Source organism: Physeter macrocephalus, chromosome 5 (genome assembly GCF_002837175.3).
Source record: "Physeter macrocephalus isolate SW-GA chromosome 5, ASM283717v5, whole genome shotgun sequence".
Taxonomy (NCBI): Eukaryota; Metazoa; Chordata; class Mammalia; order Artiodactyla; family Physeteridae; genus Physeter; species Physeter macrocephalus.
In genome coordinates, this window is record NC_041218.1 from 95200065 (window position 1) to 95224405 (window position 24341).

Here is a 24341-nt window from a genome sequence, read left to right on the forward strand (position 1 = left end):
TGAACTTAAAGGCGAAAAAATTGCTTTTGGGGACAAGAGACCACGGCAATTAAAGATTTCTGCCTCAAAAACTATTTAGTAATTTGTTACTAACACCACAGGGTAAATTTACACAGAGGAAGTCCCACCACCTAACTTAGACTTAGGTAACCAACGAGAATATTGTACTTTTCACCTGATAATTTACATTTTGTGTACAAGAAAAAATAGTTGGGTGTTTATAACCAATTTTTCATACTGTTTTAACTCTGTCCACATCTTTCACACATCAGTACGTTTTATGTACCACTGTGACAGTTCAAATGAAGACCTGAATTTTATTTTAAAAAAAGTGTGTCATATGAATTCAGAGGGTTCACAGAAAGATCATTACATTTTCTACTGTTCCTATTAATATAGAACTTGAAATGTTATTTCTGGATATCAGTTCTTTGTTAAAATACAGTTTTGTCTTGTTTGGGTTTTTTTCACAAAACAAAATGATACTAGATATAGAGAAGGAGTGAGCTGAGATATTTACAAAGTCCAAGTTAAGTCAGTGGAGAATATCACCAGTGGAGCACTCCTAGACAATCCACAATCTCACTCTATGGAGATGCCTTTCATCACATCCAGCCTCACCTATGAGAAAGACCTCAGTTGAACCTCTAGGAGTTTTAATAAGATGAATGGATTAGTTGATCTCATCATCAACTACATCTGACCAGGGGCAAATCCTTTTAATAAATATCCAATGTTTTAAAGCTAGATACGATGGGGAACACTAACATCCTCAAAAACAAAACAAAACAAAACAAAATTCTCATTGTCTAAAAAAAAAAAAAACAACGCAGTCTGAACTTCCACAGGAAAAAAACCAAGTCTTAATAAAAAGCAAATCAATAATCAGCCATCGGTCTGAAAGTATAAAGGTTTTCTTCCTCTAAAACATTGTCTCTAGAATTCTAGTTACTTTAATAAGAATTGAAATCCTCAGAATTGGTAGTCACCCTTATAAGTTTAAAGTATTTTTAAAAAGCTATCAAAATCTAGTGTCAGGCATTTGAACTTTAGAAAATTTGTATTTGAAACCATTTTCTCTCTTAACAAATAATTCACTTCATAAGAAGCCCCGTGATATATTAAAAATTTCTTTTTGATCACTATTTATTAGAGGAGATAGACGGAGAAGAAAAAAATAAAACACAGTAGGTGCCAGATACAAATAAGAATTTTTTAAAGCATAATTGAAATTACACTGTAAGTCAATCAAAACACACAATTTAAGTCTCAAAAACGTAACTGACAAATTTTTAAGGAATAGAACTATTCACTACAACAGTAACTACATCAACTTTACTATCAACAAAGGTAATATAAATAGTCAAGAACTATTTATTATTGTGTATATGCATTTATTTGAAACTGTAACATCACCAGTAAATGTACATGGGCAATAAAGGACGTCTCCACCTATGTCATATCAGTCTGGAGCTTTTCCAGAAACAGTAGAAGAGGCTTATGATGAGAAAAGCTGTACAAAAAAGACGAACTGTAAGATTCAAAATTCATCAAGAAATTAGGACCTTTTTATTAACTTTGTATTTGCCCCCTCCCCAAATGACTGTCACCTCCTTAAAAGGGCAAGTGCCACTAGTGACTGTTATAGGTGACAGTTCTATTACAAAAGAATGATTTTACTTACACAAAAAGATGACTATCTGGTAGGAAAGATGGCTTCATATAGCCTTCTAAAATGTCAAAACCTATCAAGAAAACTACATAAACAAGCCAAGAGAGTAACTTCTGGTTTTCATTAATAACACAAGGTATTACAGCTGCCTCAATGACCAAACTTTTTAAGAAAGTGACATGGAGATAATGGAATTCATCTACAATAAAACAACTGTGGTCAAAGCTCCCAGGATGCCTTTCCATCAGACTGGTGACAGACAAGCAATTACATTCTTATATGAATGCAAATAATGTTGTTAAATTTTTTACTTTCAAGCAATACTGCTGTTATTGAAAACATATATTAATCAAAAACAAGTAGCTGAAATTAGGAGCTGATAAATGTAATCTGGATGAGATGGGTCTAACTTTTTCATATACACAGAAAATTCCGATGAATCTACTCATATGCATATATTATTTTTTAAAGCTTAAAATGCATATGGTTGTTAAATAAGTGGTTCTCAACTGGAGGTAATTTTGCCCACCCCCCAAGTCATTTACTTGGCAATGTCTGGGGACATTTTTGTTGTCACAACTGAATTGGGGGAGAAGATGCTACCGGTATCTCGTGGGGTAGAGGCCAGGGATGATGGTAAATATCCGACAGTGGACAGGACAACCTCCCGGAACAAAAAATTATCTGGTCCAAAATGCCAATAGTGCCAAGGTCAAGAAACCCTGGGTTAAATAAATGTCACAAGATTAAATATGACACAGACCCTAAAATCTGTTTTCAAAGATGATTTAATAAGGAAGGGAAAAGTTCTCAAAACATCTTATTAGGTGAACAAGTAGGTCATAAAAACCTGCTTTGCATGATCCAAATGTTATTGAAGAAATTCATATACACATGTGGGGGGAAAATGAGAAGAATAAACACCAAAATATCAATAGTAACCTCCCTAAGCTTCGGTTTCTTCATCTGTAGAAGGAGAAGGATAACAGGACTCCCATCACAGGGTTGCTGTAACCATTACAGAAGATGGCAAATAAAAATCATTACTGGGAGCTACTGCCAATATTTTCTAAACTTGCTAAAATCAACATGCATTATATTTATTATAGAATTATTATATTTATATATTTTTAAAACCACTGTTCAACATCCTCTTCAAAACTTTGTATCTACTGAACTAAGATTCTTATCTCTTAAAGCTGCTCTCCTTCCTGTTTAACACTTTGACTAGGAAAGTGAGAAAAAGTTGAGCCTCTAATAATTGAGGAGCTCTACTTAAGATTCACAAGATATGCAGTCTTCATAAACCTTGATCTCTCCTTTGCTCTGTAGTATCAGAATTTCATGTTCAATTCAAGGAGGAAAAAAATTAGGTGAAGGTTTCCATGCCCTAAGCCACATACCATAAACAGCATCAACTCCCATCATTTATTTTATATTGGGAAAGTGCTAAGAATATAGGGAAGGGGGAAAAATGAGAAAAGCAAATAAGCTTTTCATTTCCTTCCAGCCATATGGAACAACCTGACCAATCTTCAAGATATGCCATTCAGGTGGACAATTTCCGCCACTAAAGCCAACAAAACCCTCTTTTCCTTTCTTTCCAATATCCCTTGGTGATCACAAGATCCTCAGAAGCAGGGTTTATGCCTTTTCACTGTTCTGAACTTCACCTAACAAAACTGTGGGTACCTAATAAAGATCAGTGAAAACACAAGGACGTCGTTAACGGCAGACCGAGTTTAGTAAGAAGCTTTTCTGAGACATTCTCATTTAGATTTCCACACAGGAAAATCCAAATCATAGAATAGCAGCCAAAAGGAACCTCAGAGAGCAACTAAATTATCTGTTATTTTACAGACATGGGGAGGGGAGGGGATAGGGAGGTGGAGATACCAAACAAAGGCAAAGAGCCGCAAACAGTACTAGTAGCAATAGAGGTCCCGCAAACTCAATGTTCATGACAAATTTACATTTATTTTTAATTTCTATGTTTACTGTTATATTAAAAAGTAAAGCATCACAGTTCTTGAGAGTATTTTGTTTGTGATGAGATTAAATACCTCTTGAGCATCTTTCAATTGCTCATTCCCTATTCCAGGTGCAAAGAAGCACCTGGCTAGCTAGTCCCACCAAAGCCTCTGACAGCTTCTCAATAATTTCCATGAAGAAACAGATACAGACAAAACCCCCGCACAGCAATAAAAATTAAGATAAACCATTACCAACGTCAAGGAGAAACTGATACGTATGTTGAACATGAACTCATGACACATCTTAATTTGGTTAATGAAAAAGTAACCCACCTGCACAAAATGTAGAAACATGCTTTTGGCTCTCCCACCAATGCTCCATGCCCATGACTCAGAGCCTGCCCCACTCGACAGAGCGGACACCCACCCCACCCATTAGGGATTGTTTTTCTCCAGAAGGAGGTGACTATCTACAGCTTCTGCCCACTGTCTCTCTACACTTTCAACCCTAGCCACCATCTGCTTACATCACCCTCCTATGGGCAGAGACTAGAAGTCCCTAACACCTGGGGAGTGCATTACTGACAGGCTGGGAGTTCCAGCTGTAAGCACTGCAGAACCGAGAAAACACTGGCATAAGGAAGGTGGGTATTGCAGGGAACCGGAGAACACTAATAAAGGTAAAAGAAAAAATGCATTAATAAACCAGAATATGGAATAATTAATAAGTCCAAGGGTTAGCACTTTTTAAAGACAAACAGAATAAGATAACCACTGTACACGCTGACAAAATAAAAATCATCGAAGCACTACCCATCTCCTGCAGAAAGGTGCCTAGCCTAGACTGTTTTAGCAGCAAGTTCTATTAAAAACCCTCATAGAGGGGCTTCCCTGGTGGCGCAGTGGTTGAGAGTCCGCCTGCCGATGCAGGGGACGCGGGTTCGTGCCCCGGTCCGGGAAGATCCCACATGCCGCGGGGCGGCTGGGCCCGTGAGCCATGGCCGCTGGGCCTGCGCGTCAACGGGAGAGGCCACAACAGTGAGAGGCCCGCGTACCACAAAAAAAAAAAAAAAAAACCCTCATAGAAAATTCCTAAGTTATTTAAACTATCCCATGACAGTGAAATAAACACTTCCTAACTCATTTTGAAAAGAGAGCATAACTGTAATAAAACTCCCAAAGAATACATCAAAGGAAAAAAAGAAAAAAACAGAGTTCAGTTATCTGATGCAAGAATGTAAATGTAAAAATTCAAAACAGAATATCACAAAGCAAACTCTGCATATATTAATAGAAAGCTTGGTGATCAAATCCATCAAATATTGCAGAACTGCAAAGACTGGCTATAAAGAAATCTGATTTCATCACTTGATAGGTCAAAGTAAAAGCCCCATCAGCCCACACTGACAGATACAGAAACAGCATTTATAAAATTAAACACTCATTTCTGATTAAAAAAAAAAAAACTTTCAGTAAATAGAGATCTAATATCACTTTATTTTTCAAAACTGATTTAGAAATTTTAGCCAAGGTGAAAGACAAGAAGATGAAAAACAATAAATGTAGCATTGTTGGTATGGTAGTTGAAGACGTATGGAAAAAACAAAACACAGTTTATAATGATGAATTTTGTGTCAACTTGACTGGGCCATGGAGTGCCCAGATGTTCAGCAAATCATCATCCTGGGTGTTTCTGTGATGTGTTTTTGGAGGGGAATAACATCTAAATTGGTAGACTGAGTAAAGTAGATTGCCTTCCCCCAGGTGGGTGGGCCTCACCAAATCAGTTGAAGGCCAAATATACCCTCCCGCCGAGTGAACGAGTTCTTCCTGCCTAACTGTCTTGCAAGTGGGTGACTTCTTTCCTGTCTTAGGATTTGAACTGAAACATCAGCTCCTTCTGGGTCTCCAGCTTACCGACTCACCCTGAAGGTCTTGGGACTTGCCAGCTCCATGATCACATGAGCCAGTACCTTATAACAAACCTTTCTCTCTCTTCTAGATCCTACCGGATCTCTCTCAGATCCTCTCTCTAATCTCTTCCTCTCTTCCCCCATCCCCCCTCCCTCCCTCTCAGCTCCTGTTGGTCCTAAACAGAGCTCATTGGTTCCGTTTCTCTACTGAACCCTGACTAATACACAGCTCTTGCCAAGCAAGAGAGAGCTGGCCTGGGCTGCTGGCCCGCTTCCCCCAAATCAACCCTGAAAATTGTATAAAAATGATAGGAAGGAGGGATTCCAGAATAATATCCCTGAGTGAGAAACCATGGAAGCAAGTGAAATCACCTAGAAGGGGGAGCTGTTTAGACCTGATGCTTACCTCTCCCCCACAATGCCTAACTTGGAGGCTTTGCTGCTCCATTCACTACAGAAATCAGCAGGAACAGCCAAGCCCTTGCAGGGGTGAGGACTGACCTGCATTCACTCCTCTGTCTTCTAGCCTTCACCACCAAGTGGAGATTACCTCCTCCCAGGGCTGCTTCCCTGTAGATTTACCTGAAGGGCACTTTACAAAGGCTCAGAAGACTCTCAGAAACTCCCACACTGAAACATATTTTTCGAGGACATATCCAAATAGAAAGCAAAAATCTAGGAGATGCTGTAAGAGATATGAGAAATAAGAATGATCAAAAAATCTTGGTAAAGGGCTTCCCTGGTGGCTCAGTGGTTAAGAATCCGCCTGCTAATGCAGGGGACACGGGTTCGATCCCTGGTCCGGGAAGATCCCACATGTCGCGGAGCCACTAAGCCCGTGTGCCACAACTACTGGGCCCGCCTGCCATGCCTACTGAGGCCCACGCGCCTAACAAGAGAAGCCACCGCAATGAGAAGCCCGTGCACTGCAACGAAGAGTAGCCCCCGCTCGCCGCAACTAGAGAAAGCCCGTGCACAGCAACAAAGACCCAACGCAGCCAAAAAAATAAAATAAATTTTTTTTAATTAAAAAAAATCTTGGTAAAGTTCACTAATGTCATTTGTTAACAAAGGACAGGGGAAGAAAGGAGAGAAAGTTATTCAAAACCCTACTGGAATTCAAAATCAAGTGGGCAGTCACAAAATAAGCTAAAATAAAGTTTTCTTATGCCAGTTCTACCATACACAGTCCTCATACACTGGACAAGTTACCTAAAACCTCAGTTACCTCATCTTTTGTGAAAGGAGGATGATAATATGTATCTTATAGGATTGTTGTGAGAATTAAATGTAATAAATGTATGTAAAGCACAAAGCACAGCATCAGCTAAGTATCCAGTAAATGTCAATTACTAAAAATATTACCATTATTTGTATTACAGCCCCCAAGTTTAAACGGTGTAATTCATATCCTCCCTTTGGAGTTTATTTCCAGACATAAAATTGAGCAAACATAATTATTTCTAATCTAATTCCCTCTTTGTTTTATACTACTTACAAAATATGAAGATATATTACTTTTGAGTTCGTCACATCATTTCAAAAATGTTTTCAAACATATCTAAATGTGAATCTTGTTATTAAGGAAGTTAAAGGAAATGCTACAGTCCCGTTCTTATTAAGCCAATAGTCTCTCCTGGATGCTTGACCACAAGTAGCCCATCACAGGCCAAGTATCTCAAAAATGCCCAACCACTGATGGAAATGATGAAAACAGACTAAAATCTTAAGCTTTATCGGAGGTTTCCCCACTCCCATCTCTTCGATACTATTTTGAGAGATTTATTTAATCCACTGAGGTATTTGGAGAAGAGAGTCACATTCTAAAGTAAAGAATTATGATTACACGGATGCCTGTGAATCACTATATTTAAAAACGGTGGGATTTCCCTGGTGGTGCAGTGGTTAAGAATCCGCCTGCCAATGCAGGGGACACGGGTTTGATCCCTGGTCCGGGAAGATCCCACATGCCGCGAAGCAACTAAGCCCGTGTGCCACAACTACTGAAGCCCGCATGCCTACAGCCGTGCTCCGCAACAAGAGAACCCTCCACAATGAGAAGCCTGTGCACTGCAATGAAGAGAATCTCCCCGCTTGCCGCAACTAGAGAAAGCCCGTGCTCAGCAACAAAGAACCAATGCGGCCAAAAAAAAAAAAAATGAAAAAAAAAAAATGGTTGTACTCAAACTGAAATAGCTCATGGATGAAAAGAAACCTATGTGTTATTTAGATTTGTTATAGCATTTCTGGAGTCTGCAGAGAAAAAACTGCCTTAAAACCTTGACAGGGTAGTATTGGGCCGTAATTGTTAAGTAGAATGACCATTTAAACAACATTCTTGAGCAATTATCAGAAAAGCACACATAAGTTTTTATAAATATAGCTCCCAGTATTAGCAATTTTGTTACAACTATTTTCTGTATGTTCTCCTTTGCTGGATGTATTTTACTCCTAAAACCCTAAGAATAAAGACTAATGAAAAGTGCTAAGGGACCAAGATTGTACAATCACATTATTTACTGTATTAGTTTGCTATCGCTGCTGTAACAAATCACCATAAACTCACTGGCTTGAAACAACACAAATTTGTTATTTTACAATCCAATACAGATGCCACTGGGCTAAAATCAAGATGGTAGCAAGCTGCCTTCTTCTGGAGGCTCTAGGGGAGAATCTGGTTCCTTGTCCTTTCCAGCTTCTAGAGGCCACGTGTATTCCTTGGCTGTGGGTCCCCTCCTCCCTCCGCCACCTACAAAGCCAGCAAGAGCAGGTCGAGTCCTTTCTCACATCACATTACTCTGACCTTCTCAACCTCCGCCTTCCACCTGTAAAGACTACACTGTGACTTGTGACTACACTGGTCCCACCTGGATAATCCAGGATAACCTCCCTATCTTAAAGTCAGCTGATTAGCAACCTTAATTCCATCTGCAACCTTAATTTCCTTTTCCGTGTCACACAACATATTCACAGCTTCCAGGGATCAGGATGAAGACATCCATGGGGGACCATTATTCTACCTATCTGCCTATTATTGAGAATAGTATATCAATCAGAGAGGATAAAAATGACGGTGAGCTATGGAGCTGGATTCCCCAAGCTGAACCCCAAACTAAAAGAGTTCTCATTGCTTGCCCCTAAATTAAATCATGATCCTTTTGAGGACACAGGGTGGGATAAAACTGTTCTCAGCTTGAGTCAGGAGGCCAGGGGTGGTCCCTGGTGCATGTTTTTGACAAAGGGACCTCTCAAAGGTCCCTTTGTTTCACCGATAAACATACAATGCCAGCTTCCTGTAATTGTTGTGAAGAGTAATTCATTTGTTCACTCACAAGTAGCTCTGCTAGTGAGAACCTGGTGACAGGGTCCCTGACTTCTTGAAAGTACCTGGCATAGAACTGGACAAAAATTACAAAACAGCAGTAGCATGCTTACTGAATACGTTTTAATGACAAAGTGCTAAATAACTATCATCGCCTTTAACAGTCACTAAATAACTGCGTCCCTTATGAGCATTCTAGACGTCAACATCTTGTAATACACAGTACAAGAATTTCTGCAAGCATCTGAGACATTTTGCCAACCCAATCTCCCCTGAGCCCATTCCAGTCAGGTCCCACCACCAACTCCACCACTATGAGCCACCACGACTGCTCTTGTAAGGGGCACACCAACGGCCTCATTACAGATCCAAGGGTGAAGCTCTAGACCTCATCTTATTCCTCCTCCCAGCAGTATTTGGTATAACTGACCATGCTCTTCCTCCTGAGATGCGTTCCTCCCTTGGCCTCTGGGTCACTGCTTTCTAGTGGTTCTCTTCCTACTTCACTGGTTACTCCTTCTCACTCCCCTTTGAAGATTTCTCTTCATCTACCAGACCTCTAAAACGTTGGAGTACGCCTTGGTCCAGACATCAGGCTTCTTATGTATCTGTCCTCACGCCCTAAATGATCTCATCCAGTTTCATGGCTTTAAACACCATCCAAATGCTGATTCACAAATTCTTATCTTCAGTCCAGACCTGCACCGGTCTTTTTTATCCAACTACCGACTTGACTTTTCCACCTGGATGGCTAATTGACATCTCCAACTTAAGATATCCCAAATGGAATTTCTGATTTACCCACCCTGCCCAACTACCACCATCACCAGCAACTCACCCTGAGTACCAAAACCAGCGCTAGCTAGAGTCTTCCCCTATCTCAATTAACATACTCCATCATCCTAGTTGCTCATCCTTGATTCCTCTCTTTCACTTACACGTCTACCTCCTAGTCAAGAAATACATTGGCTCTACTTCAAAAAATGCCCCAAATCTTCATCACCTCTAGCCAGAGTTTTGCCCAAGCCTCCTAACTGGTCTCACTGCTTCCTACTTGCCACCACCTCCCCGACTTTTTTCAAACGTCATCCAAAGGGATCTTACCAAACAGTGATCCTCCAATGGCCTCCCGTCTTACGCACGGTAAATACCAAAGTCCATAAGCTGACTTACAGGCTCTAGTTCTTGACCACTCATTACTTCTCAGACATGATTTCCTATTACTCTGCTACAGCCCTGCTCGTATCCTCGAAGACATCTAGCAGGACCCCAGCTGAAGGTACTGTATTTGCTCTTCCTTTCACCTATGAGATCTTTCCCCTGGATATTTACTTATATGTCATCTTATTAGAGAGCCCTCCCCTACTGTTCAGGATAAAAGAGCATCCCTCAGCGCATTCCACAGTCCTCTTACCCAGTGTTATTTTACTTTTATCCATAACATGTATTACCGCCCGATATATGTTTTTGTTTACTGTCTGCCTCCTTTATCAAATGTTGGTGTATCCTCGCACCCAAAACATAATAGCATCCAATAAATATTTGTTGTATAAATAAAACAATCAGCCCACCTTGGGCTGTCTAAAATAATTTTCCTCCTATGTAAATTATAAATTTCTCCTAGTGAAATTGTAAATTCTGTTCAAATATATGTCATACCAGAAAAAGTCATGTTCATCTTCTCAATCTCGAACCAGCAGCAGAAATACAGTTTCACAAATCTTGCATCCGGAAAGCTTCTACTAAGTTTCCAAATATATCACTTTTATAATACATGCTTCACAGAGGATGTTTACCCTTGCCTGAATGTTGCAATAAGCAGCAGAACCTGTTAATATTAATAGCTCATTAAATGAAAAAGCAAAATTTTAATCCAAGGGCTATTTGGAAGGATACAATATTATAACCCCATGCTCCCTTCCTCTCACCAATCAATTTCATAACAAGGTACATTACCATTTTAGTTACCAGTTGCTATAAATTTGTTTATTAAAATTAATAGATATAAAGAACCAATTGAAGTTTCAATAAATGATTCACAATGTTCTACCTACCAGGTAAAATAAATTAATTATTTTTCTGTGATGCATTTTCTGATTTAAAAAACCTATCTCCTGATTTCTCACAATGACTGGTTTTCATTTTAACAAAACTGAAAAAGAATTCTCCTTGTGGCAGATACACCGAGAAGGTACATTTTAAAATTAATTCCTCATTCAACCTAAACTGTGTATAGGTTTGTTTTAAATAGGTTCAGCTATTTGTCAGTCTTCTTGGTTTAGTAAAATTAATATATCTAACATATTCAAGACCTAATTGTGATATTTGCAAGAACTAAGCCAGGTCTGAATGGACATCACTTAGGAGACATGTTTATAAATAATGGTAACAAAAATTATAAAGATAGAAGTGACAGTAACTAACCCTCTGTTATTACATGCCATGGCCCAGGCACAGGTCATGTAATTCACATGCAATTCAAAGGAACACACCATAGGCAGAATAAGCCTTCATTTATCTATTCAGCAGCATTCATGAATAACTAAAGGTCACTGGAACCCTTACCTGGTAGAAAGCAGACTTCACTACATACTAGTTTCCGTTCGGTGCTCTTCTCTTTCCTTGCCAACCCTCTTTAGCCTGATGGCTTTCCCCTTGTTATTCTCCTCTTTGCTGTGCAAGTTTAATCTTGAAAGGTTAGGGTAACAATTTGATGCTTCTACTGCAAAGTTCTTTGTATAACCCACGAAACTCCTCTACAAAGGTGGCATATACTTCTAAATAAACAGTACACTGAGAACCTATTCAAAACAGCATTTTAAAAAAATACATATCTCTATGAAGGAGAACTGCTTCAGTTTCCAGCTCTATGAAAGTTTTCCACAGCACATTGTACCTGGTCCACAAATAGGAAAGGCCTTATGGAAGATGATGATATTTCTATATTGTTTTTGCCTCAATTTCCTCTCCCTGTGTCACTGATTCTGCTCAGAAATAAATCTCTGCTATGTCAAACCACTACAATTTTGGAACTGTTTATTACTGCAGCATCCTGCCTAACATAGTACTTAAAAGGACTGTGGTCCATATTAAATGAAATAATCCATGTAAAGCAATGAGCACAACACATGGAAAAAAGTGAACCTGATAAAATGGAAGTAACTGATAATTCTTCCTGATCTAAATATTGTCTTCCATGAAAATGTATATTATAAGAACAAAATGAATCAGATGTTGGAATTATCTGGCAAGGATTTTAAAGCAGCCATCATAAAAGTGCTTCAACAAGCAATTATAAATTCTCCTGAAACAAATGGAACAATAGAATATTTCAGCAAAGAAATGAGTCATTTAAAAAATGGAAACTTTAGAATTGGAAAATACAATACCCCAAAGAAATAAATCACTGGTTGGGCTCAACAGTAGAGATGACAAGGACAAAACCAATGAACTTAGGGATCTATCAATGGAATTTACCCAATCTGAACAACAAAGAGAAAATAGACTGAAGAAAATGAACCATCTCAGGGACCTGTGGAACAATAACAAAAGGGCTAATATTCACATTATCAAAGTCCCAGAAGGAGAAGATAGAGGAACTGAGAATATTCGAAGAAATGATGGCTGAAAATTGTCCAAATTTGGTGAAGGACATAAACCTACAGATTCAATTAGCTAAACGAATTCCAAAGAAGAGAAATCAAAGAAAACCACTCCAAGAGACATCCTAATTAAAATTCTAAAAACTAAAGTAAAAAAAAATCTTGCAAGCAGCCAGGGAAACATGACACATTACTTATGGGAGAGTACCAATTCAAATGACAACAGATTTCTCATTTGAAATGACAGAGGCCAGAAGGAAGTGGCACATAATTTCTCAAGTTCTAAAAGAAAAGAACTGTCAACCACAAACACTATATCTGGTAAAAATATCCCTTAAGAATGAAAGGGAAATAAAGACATTCTCAGATGAAGAAAAACTAAGGATTTGTGGCTTGCAAATCTATCCCTAAAGAATAGGCTAAAGGAATTTTTCTAAACAGGAAGGAAGAGAAGATAGAAGAAAACTGAAGAAGGCTTAGAACTTTAAAAAGAACATAAAAATGGGTGATAATGGGGTAAACATAGCAGATTATCCCTCTTTTCATGAGTTTCTTAAATCATATTTGATAGTTGAATTAAAAAGTTTAATACGAACTGATGTGGTGCTCAATGAAAAAAGTAAATATTTAAGACAACTGTATTTAAAAAATGGGAAGGGTAAAGGGACATAAAAGTAAGTTTTCTATATGTGACTAGAAGTAGTAAAATGTCCTGGATACCAGTAGACTGTGACCAGTTTTGTATGCATATTTTAACACCTAGAGCAACCATTAAGAAAACCATACAAAGTAATGTACTCAAAACCACTATAAATCAATCAATATGGAACCTCAGAAAAATGTTCAAGCAACTCACAGAAAGGGAAGAAAAGAGAAAGAAGAGAACTGAAAAACAGAGAACACAAACCAAAAAAACCCAGCAGACTGAAACTCTGATATGTCAATAATTCCCTTACATGTGAATGGTCTAACCAAGCCAATGAAAAGAGTAGCAGAGTAGGAAAAAGTCAATCTCAAAAGGTAAACACACGGTACAGTTCCATCCATATAATACATTTGAAATGACAAATGTATAGAGATGGAGAACAGAATAGTGGTTGCCAGGTGGTGGAGGAAGGGGAGGGAGTGGCTGTGACTTAAAAGGGAACTTATTTTTCATCTTGTGATGAAACTGTTCTGTATCTTGACAGCACTGGTGGTCACAGGAATCTTCACATGTGATAAAAGTGTACAGAATCAAACACACACACACACACACACACACACACACAAATGAATGCATATAAAACTAATGGAATCTGAATAAGGTCTGGTCTGTAGATTGCATCAATATCCATCACATATCATATGTCCTGGTTGTGACGTACTAGAGTTACCCAAGATGTTACCCTTTGGGAACTAGATGACGGGTATAAAGAAACTCTCTATTATTTCTTACAATGGCATGTGAATCTACGATTATCTAAAAATTTAAAACTTTTAAAAAACTCAAGAAAAAATGCTTATTAGAGTAAAAACAATTTTGGTTTTATATAAAATCTTGGATAAAATAAAGAGGGCAAGAAATAAACCAAACTTTTTCCCTAACTCCCTGTTTGAGTTTGAGGTAGGGAAGGAAGGACATGCAGTTTTATTTTGGGTTCCACAGCTTTGCAACCCAAAAGTTCTGTAATATGTACAGACATTAACAAGTTTTGTTTAAAAGTAATAATTGTATTGTTTTGCTAAGTATATAAGTAATGCATATGTTATGAAAAATTTAGAAAAATGAAGGCAGATTATGCTAAATAAGAGTCACATGACCCAGTGATATTATGGCCTTGTAGTCTTTCTTTCTACGATCATATGTGGACTTTGGAGGGTGAAGAGAAAATGGATTGTACTCTAAATCAGGAATAAGCAAACTGTCTGCGGCCATACCACCCTGAACGCGCCCGATCTCGTCTGATCTCGGAAGCTAAGCAGGGTCGGGCCTGGTTAGTACTTGGATGGGAGGAATAAGCAAACTACAGCCCACAGCCAAATCCAGCCAGATGCCTGTTTTTGTGCAACCCACAAAGAAGGGTTTTTACATGTTTATATGGTTACATACCTTCATAATATCCTCAGAATTGCCTCTTTGATTGCAAAGCTTTAAGTACTTACTATCCAAACATTTACAAAAAGAGTTTGCCAATCACCCCCACCTCTAAACTGCATTTTTGTAAAAAGCTTTTTTAAATTAAAAAGATAATGCAATTCCTTATTTCTAGATATTTAGCCTGTTCCCAAATTTTTATAATAAAACAAAGTTGTAATGCACATTCTTGCGGCTAAATTTCTGCACACAGAGATGAATGTACTTTTCAAAGGGGATATAACTTATAACTAACATTATTTTACAAATAAGTATGTTATATGTATGTTTATAATTATTTATAAATATGTTTTAATTATTTTGTAAATAAATAACATCATTTATCTTATGACAAAACAGGAATTTTATTAGATTATTAATGTCATATATACGTTAGCTAGACAATCCTCTCTTCTCCAGAACAGAAAGCCAGTTCAAAGATTCTAAAATTGATGTCTTATCCTACTAGTTGAATAAGCCAAACTCTGTAACATCACCCAAAATATCATTTTATACATAGGCAGAAGTTCTAAGGAAGGTTTTTTTTTTAAGGCCTGTCTAATTCTATAAAAGTGCATAGAGGAAGAGTCTGGCATAAAATTACAGAGGTCAAGGTGAAGTTGAAGGTAGCGTAACTGAGGTGAGAAGACCAGAACTTGCAGTCAGACTGCTGGGTTCTAGTCGATTTACAAGCCAGGTGACCCTGGGCAAGCTAACTGAACACGCTTGTCTGTTTCTTCATCTGTAAAACAGAAGCGGTAATCATGGCCAAGTCATAGGGCCGATTAATACACGTAATCACTGTTTCCTACATTGAACGTGCTTGTTTCTGTAATAAGCCTCATTATCCAAACAGATGCCCAATACTGTGCTCACCCTACGATACCATCTTTGCTCCAAAGAGAGCTCAGAACCTTCCTCTATAAGCAGTAACTTGTAGGATTTTAAAAATAAAATCCCAGATATTAGCTTGCTCACTTGTGTGTGTGTGTACAAGTTTATTGCTTGTTTCAGCCAGAACAAAGCCATTAATAAAAGGAGTCACCAATGAATTAAAAAGTACCACCTTTGAGGAAAAAGAATTGAATACAGAGGTATCAAATTTTAGGCTGAGAATGTCTTTTGCCTTTAACTGCCTAATCATGGGGTTTACTCTGTTTCTCACCGTACAGCAGCACTAGATACTGCGGAAATCTTCTTGGACCACACACCCCCACCCATCTAGCGCATCTCTCACATACCAGCCTATACTTCCTGTTCACTGAACTTGAGAAGTATTTCCTCTCTGCCTTCTGCTACTGCTTAGCCCAGGCCCCTATACCCCATCTCTAATGGGGGCTTCCACTGGAAACTTCCTGCCATGGCTCTCTCAGGCAAGTTCATCTGTCACCAGCCCCTATCCCCACCCCTGACAATCAAGGTTTTGGCTGCCTCCCCTCTGCCGCCCGCCGCCGTGTCCACAGGGTCAAGTCCAAACTGCCAGGTTCGACACATTAGGAGCTTCACATCCGCACCCTAGTTTCCTTGTCTAACCTCGTCTCCCCAACTCCCTCCTTCATGCTGGCCACACAGCGCTCATCACAGTTGGCTGAACGTGCATGCGCTTTCATGACTTGGCCTCGGCACATACATTCCCTCCTTCCCAGAGACTTGCCCAGCCTCTCTGCCCAGACTCATCCTCCATAATAGCTCTTGAAGACTCCTAACGAAGCCATTCCTGACTAAACATCCACTCCTCTGTATTCCCAGAGCACTCTGCTACCACCTACATGATAGCAGCCATCATCCCTGAAGACTGAAAACATCTTAGAGCTTCAAAACGGGAATGAAATCCTTTCGAAGACAGCATATTTCTTTGTTAAGCTTTACAAGACACCGTCTAAGAAATAGTCTGGCTCACCATTTCAAGGTGGAATAAACAGTAGACTGTATATTAAAAACAAAAAAATCCTAGACATGAGGGCCAGTTATCCTCCAAATTTGCCATAATTAAGTATTAACATGAATACAAGACCCCTAACTATGCAGATTATTAAATAACATTACTTACTATCTTGGTTGTAATCTGGTTTTGAATTTCTACTTTAAGTATAAAGAACAAGTTAACATTCTTAAAGTTTGACATCCTGACATAAACACCACTTTCGTTATTTTAATTATACTCCACACGTCAAATTCATTTCCTTTGGCTGCAGTTTTCAAGATTAGTGGAAAACATATGGATAATTTTGAGCATTCTGTGTTCTTTTCTCAAACACAGTGAAATAAGAACTTTGAAGAAAACACAGCAAGAAGCTTCATAACATTGGATTTGGCAACGATTTCTTGGATATGACACTAAGAGCACAGGAAACAAAAGTGAAAATAGATTAACTGGACTATATCAAAAGTGAAAACTTCTATATATCAAAAGATACACTCAACAGAGTGAAAAAGTAACCTATGGAATGGGAGAAAATATTTGTAATTCATATAACTAAAAAGGGATACACATAGATTAATATATATTCTTTATATATTCTTTTTTCCTTTATATATAATACATAGATAAAGATAAAGGTAAATCACTTATAACTCTACAGACCTTTACCTATCTAGCTAGCTAGCTATCCATCTATCTATCCATCCTATCCACAGGTTGTTGAGTTGTATCTGTATCTATCTGATAAGGGGTTAATATCCAGGTATCTATCTGATATCCATATCTACACCTGATAAAGGTGTAGATATTTATAAATATCCAGAATATATAAAGAACTCCTCAACTCAACAGAAAAGCAAACAACTCGATTAGAAAATGGGCAAAGGACTTGAATAGATATATCTCTGTAGATACACAAATGGCCAATGAGCATATGAAAAGACGCTTAACATCACTAATTATTAGGGAAATGCAAATCAAACCACGGTAAGATATCACCTCACACCATCAGGATAGCTACTATCAAAAAACAAAAAGGAAAGTAAGTGTTGGTGAAGAAAAGTTCCAGAAACAGGTTGGCCAACAATGTGAATATCCTTAATGATACTGAACTGTATACTTCAAAATGGTTAAGATGGTATATTTTATGTTAGTATATTTTACCACAACTAAAAATTTTTAAATTAAATATTAACGAAAAGTTAAAAAAAGAACTTCAGAATAACCTAACACTATGGTTTTCCTGTAACGTGAAAGCCCAATTTATATGAAATGCAGCATTTCATAAAGTGATAGAAAAATAAATTGTTATATTACGTGGTTGAAAACACTTGAGTATTGTTGTCCACAAAAATGGAAATCGGGCTTCCCTGGTGGCGCAGTGGTTGAGAGTCCGCCTGCCGATGCAGGGGACGCGGGTTCGTGCCCAGGTCCGGGAAGATCCCACATGCCGCGGAGCGGCTGGGCCCGTGAGCCATGGCCGCTGAGCCTGCGCGTCCGGAGCCTGTGCTCCGCAACGGGAGAGGCCGCAACAGTGAGAGGCCAGTGTAACGCAAAAAAAAAAAAAAAAAAAAAAGAAAGAAAAGAAATCGCCTGAGCATTTGAATAAACAAGAGGTATATGTATATAAAGGAAATGCCTGCCCTGAGAAAGCTTAATTAACAGTCCCAATACCTAATGGGAAGAAGAGATAGAGGAAGAAAAGGAAGAATAAAGATTCTTTGGCCACCAAGTGGTGTCTCAATACCAATACCAACCCTAGAAGCGGAAAGTGGTTCAAACTGAGAAATCTAAGAAAAACTTCTCCAAAGACTGGACTGCAAGCCAACTCACTATACCTACAAAGCCTAACCTCGGCTCTACCACCAGCCCGACTATTCTGGTTGTCCGTAAACTCCCTAAAATCAGTAATCTCTGGGAGGGTAACCCCTTCAGAGCCAGTGGGGAGTCTCTCCAAGACCTCAGGTTAAAGCACCAGGCTGTAAAATCAGCCACTGGCACCACACAGCTAAAATATAAGTTGAGGATCACTAATATTCAAGGAGTGCTTCCCATGTGCTAAATGCCAAATAAGATGCTTTGCAAACATCAATCTTCTCTAATCCTCACAGCCACCATACAAGGTTAGCAGTAACTCCCATTTTTCATATGAGGAAACTGAAGAATACAAGGGTTGAGTGCTATGCCCAAGGTCACGCAGCAAGTATGAAGCACAGCTGAGATATGAACCTGAGGTACCATCCTGAGAAGGCACCAGGGCTGGAAGGCAAAAATGACCAAAAGAGCCCAGAGTCTGGGGACTAGAATCTGAACCCATTTCTCCCATGAAACAGCTACAACCTTAGACGGTCAGGTTCCTTTTTGGGTCTCAGTTTCCTCAATGTTCATGTATCTTTTCCTTCCATTGCTTTCCTGAGTGTGGTCAACTCTTATTCCTTCACTTCCTAGTTTCTTGATTCATTTCTGTTCTGAGATTTTAAATTCCTGGTTTAAGATAGTTTTTCACATCTGCAAAGGCTTGTTTAAAGATATTCAACTCATGATGGAGTGTTATGTCGGTATTCTCTTGGAAAATTTTTGATTCTCACTTTGTTTTTTTCCTATAGTCGTTTTATACAGATGCTACCTGCCGTTTCAGATCATTTTAAAATGTCTTAGATTTTCCTGGACAGCACCATCAGGTGCTCCCATGGAGAGGTGAGGTATTGGGGTATTTTACTAGGTTTCTTAGTTACACTGGTAAATGAAGGACGTTTTCTTTAATAAGTGGCATCTTTTTTTTTGGTGATGGGGAGAGAAGAATAGGTAAATCTCCTGACTCTATGATATTGCTTGTTTCTGGGCACCCTGAATTTCCCTGCTTTTTCCTTTTCCCTTCACCACCAGGCCTCCAGGGGATGCCTCCCCCTTCTCTCGAGAAGTAGTCCCACCCCAATGCTGTACGGCCAGTGTTTCATGCATTTTCAAACCCCTTTCTTTAAAATTCCTGCTTTTCCAGTAAGCGGCCTGAGGTGACCTCTAAAAATGGTTCACTATCCACCTGACCCAGAAAAACCCCACAAAATCATGCAAGAGGTTCCAATCTTTGTGTTCACTTTAAGAACACTCGTGAAACTGCCCAGACCATTAAGGATATGCACATCCAAAAGCCACCAAGTATCTGAAGGATGTTACTTTACAAAACCAATGTGTGCCATTCTGTCCTTACAAGGGTGGAGTTGGTAGGTGTGCCCAGGCCAAACAGTGGGGCTGGACGCAGGGTTGGTGGCCCAAAAACAGTGCTGAATTTTTACTGTACATGCTCAAAACTGCAGAGAGTAATGCTGAACTTAACGGCTTAGATGTAGATTCTCTGGTCATTGAGCACAGCCAGGTGAACAAATTCCCCGCAATGTGGCAAAGGACTTCCAGAGCTCAAGGTCAGATCAACCCATACATGAGCTCTCCCTGCCACACTGAGATGATACTTACTGAAAAAGAACAGATTGTTCCTAAACCAGATCGGAGGTTGCACAGAAGAAAAAGATATCCCAGAAAAAACTAAAGAAACAAAAACCTATGGCCTGGGAATAAATGCCGCAAAAAAAATAAATGCAAATAAAAGTAAAAAAAAAAAAAAAAAAAAAAAAAAAATTTCCAGCACAGTCGGTGCTCAGATCCACCCGTCTCAGACCTGTTCTCACAACCTCCCCACTCGGGATGGGGCATGATTTATGATTTCCCTCTGTTTTCTGCCACCGCTGGGGCTCAGCTACTCTCCCCTCATTCCCATCCATCTGACCCTCAGCTCCAGTCAATCCAGAGCTGGCTCTTTGCTGGTTCCAGATATTTATTTCCCCACTTATTTGGAAGTTTAGAGTACTCCCTGTTTCCGAACTATGCTGGAGACAGGGGTTATGCGTGCTTTTGCTTGCTTTCCTTCTGGATCCGTTTAGTATCTGAAGGATGTGGGGAAAGATTTAGATGTAGGTGGCTGCCAACATTTTCCTTATCTCTGAAATGAAATTCTTGGACAGGGCTCTGACACTGCAGGATTCTGAACCAGTGATTCTGAGAACATGGGCTTCTCAGTTAAGTAGAACTTTCCAAAAATAAAAATGGTGCTGCTCTGAAATGCTTTCAATGCTTCATTAAAAATTAACAACTATTATACCCTATCTATAGGCAAATTCAGTAACACCTTACCAGGGGCTTTGAAGACCGTATCAGAGATCCTTAGTAGTGAAAATGTTAGGAGCCACAACTCTACAGCCAAACTACAAATGCATGATGGCATGATATGTAAGATATTCTCTAGAAGAATATGTATAAGTCCCCCTTTCCCCGCCAAAAGCAAAAACGATAATAACTGTAACATCAATCCAAATGTAATAGATTATATTAAATATCGCATTGGTGTGGATTTCCAAAAGGTTATCATAAATACTTTTATATTCCTCTGAGCCAAAGGAAACACTAAAAGGAAAAAAGTAATTATTGTTATTAGCCCATCTATAAAACTAATAAACTAATTAATCAGTGTTATGCGTAAACTTATTTTTTATGCATAGCCTTGAGAAATTTTTTAAAGCCCTCCTTTATATATTACTTTTTTCTCCTTAAATTCAATCGTTAATACAACTTAGCTCCCTAACAGCTTTTAAGGTAGTTACTTCCCTTTTAATTTTATGAAATAAATGACCATTTCAATGATTCAGAAACTATACCAATGAGCACGCCATACTCATTAAAAGAAAAAACAAAGAATAAGTATTACAGACCCGACAGTGGCTATTTTTAAAAATAGGTTTTTAAGTGTCAAGATCGGTTTGTAAAACTTTGCATCAATTTCGCCACTGCCAACACGCTTCAGGTTAAAATACTGTTCAAAATGAGGAAAAAACTTTGTGCTCCTTTTCCTGTTTATTTTTCAAGCCAATCTATTTAATATTTTTAAAGATGACCGGCATGTCCTTCCCCAAGGTTTAATCACCTATGGCCCTACTTTACCATGCCAAGTTCCAGGGAATGTTGCATGTAGCAAGGCATGACCAGCTCAAGACGCTGGCTTAGCTAGAAATCCCCAGGTTCCTGAATCCCCACCTTACCTCAGACTCATCTGTAGATTCTTCAAGAGACTCGGTTTCCTACAAAGCAGAGAGGGGGGAAAACGGTCAGAACACATGACAAAAGGAGAAAAAATATTTTCAAGGAACAAAAGTCATCATGTCCCCACCACCAATACCCATCTGCCCTTTTGGGGAGGTAATTTGCAACCCCAGTTCAAAGAACTCCACATGGTCTGACCCTCGCAGGCCTCCTACAACACCTTCTCCATACCCTGCAGGGTACCCTGATATGGTCCCTCTGGGGACACATGGATCCACCACTCCCAGTGACCTCCCTTGACCGGTCAGCAGGTTAACAAATGACCCCAGGAATTCCTCATGGGAGGACCCAGAAGGCTTTGCCTTTGCTAAAGATGGAAATCAGTCTGGCAAAGCAGTCTTACTGATCTCAGAAGAGGCAACTGCCATCTCAAATTATCTATAAGCCAATTTTTATATGGCAAAGCTCTTGTGCTATTAATTACTATGCTATGAATCTGGCTGAGTCAAAATGATTGTTTTGCTTAACAGCTTTTACAACAGAATTCCCCTAGCGTGGTACCTATCAGACGCTGTGCAAACAAGCTGTATAATTTACATCCACCCTTTAAACCATTAACTGGAAGACAAATTCTGCCATTTAACACAGTTCCCCTCTTGCTAGACAATGAATCTTGCTGCTCTGGAGAAAACAAAGCAAAAAGGGGAAAAAAATGGACTTGATTCCGCTAATCTCTCACCTGTCCACTCAAAGGGAATCTGCTGATGCCACGTATCCTCAAAGAGGTCAGCAAAATGAAGATTTACTTAACGTGCTTATAGATATCAATAGCAATAAAAGGTTACAACTAATACGCTGACACTGAACCTAAGCATTTCACAACCATCCACGAGATTAAAGAGAAAAAAAGAACCAAAAAAATGGGGCAAGGACATTTTAGATACATCAAGACCAAAAAAAATAAACATCTTAAAGAAAGTTGGATGCATATATTACTCAGTGCAAACTGGACTGCGGGATAAACACAAATCGGGCATTTGAAAATATTTTAATTTCATTCATTGAAAATCAGTAAGAACCTAGCAGGTGGCAGGCTGCCTCCAGAAGAGCCTAGTGGACAATACAGTCCCTGCTCTCAAAGTTCACCTGTGAAATAGGGATGAATGTTAGGTGTAATTAAGAATTTGATTGCAGTTCTATCATTAACCATGATGAATATCAGAATCTCCTCTATATCCCAATGCAGCCTGTTTTAGTTTCGTGGTAATCTAAATATTAGAAAGTCCTTATTAATTTGGAGCTACAATCTATCCACAGTAATTTTTGTTCTTCGCCCTAATACGACACGTAAAAAAATCCAGTTCTTCTACTACTTGCCAGTTCTCCAGATACTTAATGAAACGTATCAGGCCGACCCTTCTAAATTGTTTCTCCCCTCCGCTAATCATCCCCAGTTCCTGGTTTTACGGCATCTGCCATCCTGATCCTTCTATTTTGGACAAGGACACACTCCACTTAATATTAATAGTCACTATCCTGATGTCTTTACTCAACATCTATAACATATCGCACCTGATGCTAAATGTTTTACATGTGGCATCTTGAAATTTCCTAATGCCCTCGGAGGTAAAATGCAGAGGCTTTGAGGTTGAACTTAAACGACTTCTAACATCCCCGACAGTGCCTGCACATGAAGTTATTAGCATTAGCTAAACAAGTCTTTGACAACTGTGCCAATAAGCCACAGCGAGATTATTTCCCACCTCTAGAACTCTCAAAGAACACTTGACTACTCTTTTCAAAAAGTTACATTAAACCGAAGGAAAAATTTTTTCCTGATTTGAGATCCATTCAAATATGCACGTGGCGCTTAAGGGCAAACGTCCCACTTACAGGCGTCATTAAAACAAAAACGGGCCCCCAACCAGCAATTTCAATCCAAAAACTCAAAATCAAATTACACTGCTGTTCCCACCGGAAAGCATGCAGTGGTGGAATCGGATACCTCAAGGCATGCAAATCTCAGAAATCGAGTCCTCCAAGAAAACCAGCCTCTCAGAGGAGCCTCCTGGGGCTGCTGCTTATCAATAGAGAAGCTTTATTCCAGGACACTCTCAGACTTACCCTCAGCGCCAGTCTGAACCTTCCAGACCTAGCTGTGGCCTCGAAAAAATGACCTTTCTTTCCACAGTGCTACCAAAGCCATGCATGAGTGCCTTCAGGAATTGGCCCGGTCTGTTACTCCTTAGCTTCGTTTATTCATCAAGCCCCCCTCCTTAATGCTCCAGAGACAGAGGCAACAGGAAGACGTGAAGTGAATGTCCCCAGCGAGGGATCCCAGAAGCAAGGCTGAACCTCGAGAAGCAGTCAATGATTTTCAAACATTTTTTTAACTTCACATTCTCTCTTTCAAAGACTCTACCTTCAAATCAGGAAAGTGTAAGTTACAAAATTGTGCTAGTTTCAAAAACAGAACTACCATACGACCCAGCAGTCCCACTACTGGGCGTATACCCTGAGAAAACCATAATTCAAAGAGTCACGTACCACAATGCTCACTGCAGCTCTATTTACAATAGCCAGGACATGGAAGCAACCTAAGTGTCCATCGACAGATGAATGGATAAAGTAGATGTGGCACATATATACGATGGAACATTACTCAGCCATAAAAAGAAATGAAATTGAGTTATTTGTAGTGAGGTGGATGGACCTAGAGGCTGTCATACAGAGT

At 39.2% G+C, this 24341-nt stretch overlaps 1 protein-coding gene across 3 annotated transcripts in view; it reads right to left on the bottom strand.

Moving 5' to 3' along the window:
- Positions 1–24341, bottom strand: part of VPS41 (VPS41 subunit of HOPS complex) — a 210565-nt gene that overhangs the window by 177335 nt on the left and 8889 nt on the right. For all 3 annotated transcript variants that reach the window (XM_028490200.2, XM_028490199.2, XM_007127370.4), the window contains exon 2: positions 21607–21645. In XM_028490200.2, the coding sequence (XP_028346001.1) occupies positions 21607–21645 (39 nt within the window). The remainder of the gene's footprint in view (positions 1–21606; positions 21646–24341) is intronic.